Genomic DNA, 6,000 nt, shown 5'->3' with positions numbered 1-6,000 from the left:
CCTTGGTGTTGCTCCCGCACCTCGCTCAGCCAGTGAGCGGCCGGTCTGTATGTGGGATCCGAACCCTCGGCGGAAGCGCCACCGCGCTTCCCAAGCGGCGCACTACAGCAGTGCGCCACCAGGCCGGCCCAAATTTTCAGATTTTCTGACCTGGAGAAATCCTAATAGATCTATTCATCCCGCCACTCGCCTCCCAATATTTATCCATCCATCATCCATCCACCCCCAAAAACGCTAATTAGTGACTTTTCCGAGACAAGCTAAGGAACACAAGTGAATCAGACAAGACCCTGCCCTCTAGGAGTGCACAGGCCAACTCCTCCTTTTTGAGTGCGAAAAATGAGGCCCAAACACGGGAAATTAGTTACTCTAGAATCCAGCTTCCCCAGCCCAACTTGCTTCTTATCCCGTGTTTCACCTTTCATGAATGGCACCTCCTTACTTTAATTCTCCCTCATAACAAAAAGCAAGTTTATTTGCTCTTAAACTTCGCCTTTTTACTACAAATCATTATTCATGTGATTATTTGTTTAATGTCTGTCTTCCCTGCTAGACTCTGAGATCTCGTCAGACTTGTTCTTTCCTGTATCCTTGGCACCCGGCACAGAACTGACATACAGTTGATAACTGTTAAAGGAATGACTATTGTTGAACTCCCCAGCTAGTTGCTCAAGCCAAAAACTGGTACTCTGGGCCGGCCCGGTGGCGCACTGCTACAGTGCGCCGCTTGGGAGCGCGGCGGCACTCCCGCCGAGGGTTCGGATCCCACATACAGACCGGCCGCTCACTGGCTGAGCGAGGTGCGGGAGCAACACCAAGGGTTGTGATCCCGTTGCTGGTCACAAAAAAAGACAAAAAAAAAAAACAAAAAAAAAACTGGTACTCTGTCTTGATTCCTCTATCTTCCTCACCGCCCGTGTCCAATAAGTCCTCCTTTAACTTTTGAAATATATCTTGAATTTATTCTTCATTCCACCTCAAGGACTGTTATTCTGATCATGATCTAATTCTCAATTTTTAAAAAATCAATACTCTTTAAACACACGGATCGGGACACATATCACTTTTTAAATTTTATTTATTTTTATTTTTAAAAAGATGACTGGTAAGGGGATCCTAACTCTTGACTTGGTGTTGTCAGCACCATGCTCTCCCAGTGAGCAAACCGGCCATCCCTATATAGGGATCCAAACCTGTGGCCTTGGTGTTATCAGCACCACACTCTCCCAAGTGAGCCACAGGTTGGCCCCATATCACTTTTTAAAATTACTATTAGAAAAACAGAAAATAAACGTGTGCTGAAATAGTCCCTTCCCATCAACCTGACTGATTCCTTTGAAAGGAGGGACAAACTGCAGTTGCTGAAAGATGGACATACTCTTATATACGATCTGTACTGTGAATATCAGGCTGTGGCAGACTCATGTTGGATGAGGGGGAAAAGTAGCAGACTGCTTCTTTGTGACACTATGTATTTTGTTCTGGTTGCTGGAGAGGGAGGCAAAGGTCACATATATCATGACTTAGGACTTTGTGGTTTCTTTCAAATGACTCAGGGGAAATGGGAATATGAGTTTATTTAAGCAAGAACATGAATGTTGGTCTTAAGAGAGTGTGCTAGGATATATTGTGTATATCCTCACAAAAATATGCCCAGAGAAGGCCAGAGGTCAGAATAGTATGTATCCTAATCTTTGATCTCACCTCTGCAAGGTTGTGGTTCCCAGGGCCTCAGCTCCCAGGGATGGTGGAAATTCTCCAGAGGAATAAGGGGGAAATGAGGAATGGGATCAGGGCTGAAGGAACAAGTTGAACAAGGAAGCTGGTCTCTGGTGAAGTGATCAAAGGCCAGCCTTTGACATTCTTACAATGTGTAAGCTCCTGCGGCAAACTGGTTCCAGTATGGATGTCCCCACCTGGCAGGTAGGACCAGGGAGCTTGAAGCAGGGCTTGTGGCATAGAGGCAGGAATGAAGGAAGCTGGCTGTGTCGTGAGCAAATGCTCCTCTGATTCAGCACCAACTACTGCCATTCATGTCCTCCTTCCATTTTGTATGGAGCAAAATGAGACATAAAATTAAAGTTCTCTGTAGCCCACAAAAGCAATTGCGCCATCTCTGAGTCATTTTCTCTATAAGACCACTTTTTAAAAAGTCTTGTAGCCTTGTCTTCTAAATGCACTGTTTTAGTTACTCGGGGGAAATATTCATATCCCTGGACTATTTTTCAGGAGTTGAAGGAGTGAGGCCCACTGGGTAAGGAGTTTGTACTGAGACCTCTCTATACAGCTGGAATCTTCAGAGGACCCCACCCGTAATAATGGTGTTAACTAGAACAAATTTACCCTTCAGCAACGGGAGAAAACTAGGAAGCTAGTCAGCCTCACTGTGTGCTCTAAGTAGGGAGGAGATGGGGGGCGTCCCAGGGGAGTCTCTCTTGAGAATTCTTAACCTTGGATGAGCCCTCAGGCTAGTCCGGGAAATGCTAAACTAAGACCTTACCATAAAATTTATTGTTCTTGAGTGTCAAGCAGAACTAAATGTTAAACATTTCTGAAGAACTATTATTTTGACCATTATAATGATTGCATTATATAATAATTATGTAATAAGAGATGCTTTAAAAGAAATAAAAATGAAACACCTATTCATGATAACCCTCAAAATACTAGGGAATGAATGGTAGGAAATACATAGGTAGAACCTATAGCTAATATCACTCTTGAAAGTGGAAGTAGAGAATGCTTTCCCCTTAAGATCAGGAGCAAGATAAAGATGTCTGTTCTCACCACTTTCAGTCAAACTTGTACTAGAGGTTTTAGCCAGTGCAGTAAAGCAAGAAAAATAAATAAAAAGCATAAATATTGAAAAGGAAGAAGTAAATCTGCCTTCATTAACAGATGACATAATTGTATACAAAGAAAACCCAAAGGAATCTAAACTACCAGAACTAATGTGTGTTAATTTCCAGTGGCTGCTGTAACAAAATACCACAAGATTACTGGCTTAAAACAACAAACTTACTATCTTAAAGTTCTTGAGGTCAGAAGTCTGAAAAGTGTCTCACTGGGCTAAATTCAAGGTGTTAGCAGGGCTGCATTCTCATGTGGAGTATCTAGGAGAGAATACATTTTCTTGCCTTTTCCAATTTCTAGAGCTGCCCCTATTCCTTTGCTCATGATCCCCGGTCGTCTTCACAGACAGTCTTTCTCACATTGCATCACTCTGACACTCTGATGCTGACTCTTCTGCATCCTTCCACATTTAAGGACTCTTGTGAACACATTGGGCCCACCCAGATAACCCAAAATAATCTATTTTAAGGTCAGTTGATTAGCAACCTTAATTCCATCTGCAACCTTAATTACCCTTTGCCATGTAATGTAACATAAGAGGGTACTTCAAAAAGTTTATGGAAAAGTGGAATTATAAGATAATATGAATCTTTCCACGAACTTTTTGAAGAACCCTCATATTTACAGGTTCTGGGGATTAGGACATAGACATCTTTGGGAGTGACATTATTCTGTCTGTCACAATTTACTGTCATCAAATAATTAGAAAATGAAATTTAAAAATACTATTTACAATAGCATCACAAAATCAAATACCTATGAGCAAGTTTAATTAAAAGTGTGCAAGACTTCTATACTGAAGCTAAAAAGTATTGTGGAAAAAAATTAATGGAGAGATAGACCATATTCATGGATTGAAAGACTCAATACTTCATGATGTTACTTCTTCCCAAAATGATCTGTAGATTTGCTGCAATCCCCATCAAAATCCCCACATGCTTTTCTGTAGAAATTGGCAAGTTGATTCTAAAATTTATATGGAAGTGCAAAGGACCCTTATTACAGAGACAATCTGGAGAAAAACAATGTTGGAGGACTTACACTACCTGATTTCAAGATTTACTAGAAAGCTAATCTTACCAGCCAGCTGCCAAAAAAAAAGAAGCAAAAGAAAAAAAAATGTGATAATGTCATAAGGATAGGCAAAGAAGTAAACAAAATAGAGTCCAGATATAGATTCACATACATATGGCCAATTGAATTTTGACAGATGTGCCAATGCCAGTAAGGAAAAAAAAAAAAGTGCCAAGAAGGGAAGAAAAAAATTTTTCAACCAATGGCTCTGGAGCAACTGGGTAAACATAAGGAAAATGGAATTGAAAGTATGAGAGAGGATTAGAGGTACAATTTAAAAAAGACTAGAATAGCTTGACTAATGCTGAGAGAGTTGGAGGGACTTGAATAGAAGAATGGAATAAGATTTCACTTCTTTTTCAGAGGATTACTTCTGACACTTTTGTAAAGTGATATCCTCCATTCCCCTCCACTGCTAGGATGATGTGGTTAGCAGCATTCAAACATGGCCCCAAGGCTCTCACTTCTGGGGTACATGCCTTGTATAATTCCCTCCCTGTGAGTATGGGCAGAGCTTGTGAATTTGATGGCATTTTATAGTTACTACCATGATCACATTACATAAGACACTATATCATTGCTGACTTGGAGGGAGGAAGCTTGGAAGCCAGAGGAATGTGGTCCAGGTGGCCTGTAGGAAAACAAACATCTAAGTTGTGAATGGCCTATGGGGGCCACGCTGCAAGGAACTGCAGGCAACCTCTAGGAACTGAGAGCAGTCCCTAGCTGACAGCTAGCAAGTAAGCAGGGACCTCAGTCTGCAACCCCAAGCAACTGAATTCTGCCAACAGTCTGAGCTTGGAAGAGGATCTCAAGCCTCAGATGAGAGCCATATCCCCAGCTACCACCTGAGTTGTAGCCTTGTGAGACCCAAGCAGAAGATTTAGCTAAGCTGTGTCCATACTCCTGGCCCATGGAAACTGTGAGATAATGAATTTGCATTGCTTTAAGCCACTAAGTTTGTGGTAATTTGTTACACAGCTATAGAAAACTAATACAGATGGCAGATCTCTTCAGCTGCAAAGGTCATTTTCATTTATTTATTTTTTGGTGGCTGGCTGGTATGGGGATCTGAACCCTGGACCTTAGTGTTATAACACTGCATTCTAAACCAGCTGAGCTAACCGGCTAGCCCCTGGGACTAATTTCAATGTCTCTTTTCATATGTGCCTTAGGGATCAGTCTTATCAAAATGGAGGGCCAAGCTGTTTTGGACATGGTTGGAACACAACAGTACCTACTAGCCACTGAAAATGTGAAAGGTCCATTTCTGATGAAAGGAATGAACATTGCTCTGAGTCTTTGACCCAGCAACCTCCTGGATCCTGGGTCTAATCAAACACTCAGCATTAGAGTAGAAGGTACAGATCCTTCTCACAGAGACTGCTGAGCTGAGCTATCAAAACTGGGGTTTAAGGTTGACCTTTGTAGCAGTGAAAACCAGGCATTCACTATACTGGTCACACTTGTGAAGCAAACCTACAGCAAGGTGGGCCCTTGGATACTTGGGAGTTTATTCCAAGGAGAGCAAGTAAATTCTGGACCAATTTGCTGGCACATGGTGACCAATGAGGTTGGATACTTCATGTCTCGGGACCTATGCATTGTTGAGTCTGATTGTTTGAGCATTTTGCTATCTGTAGTAAGTTAAGCTGAGAAGTCCAGGTTGATATACAAAACCAGTTACATCCTTTTCCTTTTCTCATTGCAGAATCAAAATTACAAGGGCCATGGATTGTCAAGGGGAAAAGAGCGGTGAGTGGTCCCTGCAATCCAAAAACCACAGAACTAACGTTCTTCCTTCTTTCCCTCTCTTCCTCAATCCATCTCTCTTTTCTTCACTAATGATAATGATAATAATAATGGCAGTAGTAATAATGATAAGCAATTATTGAGCACTTACCATGTGCCAGGCCCTGGGCTAGTAACTTTACCTGTATTTTCTCATTGAATCCTTCCCACAATCCTTTGAAGTAGATACTACTATTGTGTCCATTTTACAGATGGAGAAGCTGAAGCCCAGAAAGGCTAACTGACTTGCTCAAGGTCATATGATGAGTTAGTGGCAGACCC

At 41.8% G+C, this 6,000-nt stretch overlaps 1 protein-coding gene across 1 annotated transcript in view; it reads left to right on the top strand.

Moving 5' to 3' along the window:
* Positions 1-6,000, top strand: part of TTLL9 (tubulin tyrosine ligase-like family, member 9) — a 47,954-nt gene that overhangs the window by 575 nt on the left and 41,379 nt on the right. Inside the window, exon 2 of the mRNA XM_008577381.1 lies at positions 5,639-5,682. Coding sequence (XP_008575603.1) covers positions 5,639-5,682 — 44 coding nt within the window. The remainder of the gene's footprint in view (positions 1-5,638; positions 5,683-6,000) is intronic.

Source organism: Galeopterus variegatus, unplaced genomic scaffold (assembly GCF_000696425.1).
Source record: "Galeopterus variegatus unplaced genomic scaffold, G_variegatus-3.0.2 Scaffold65, whole genome shotgun sequence".
NCBI classification, from domain to species: Eukaryota; Metazoa; Chordata; class Mammalia; order Dermoptera; family Cynocephalidae; genus Galeopterus; species Galeopterus variegatus.
The sequence above is the reverse complement of the archived record's forward strand: the minus strand, read 5'-3'. Positions and strand labels throughout refer to the sequence as shown.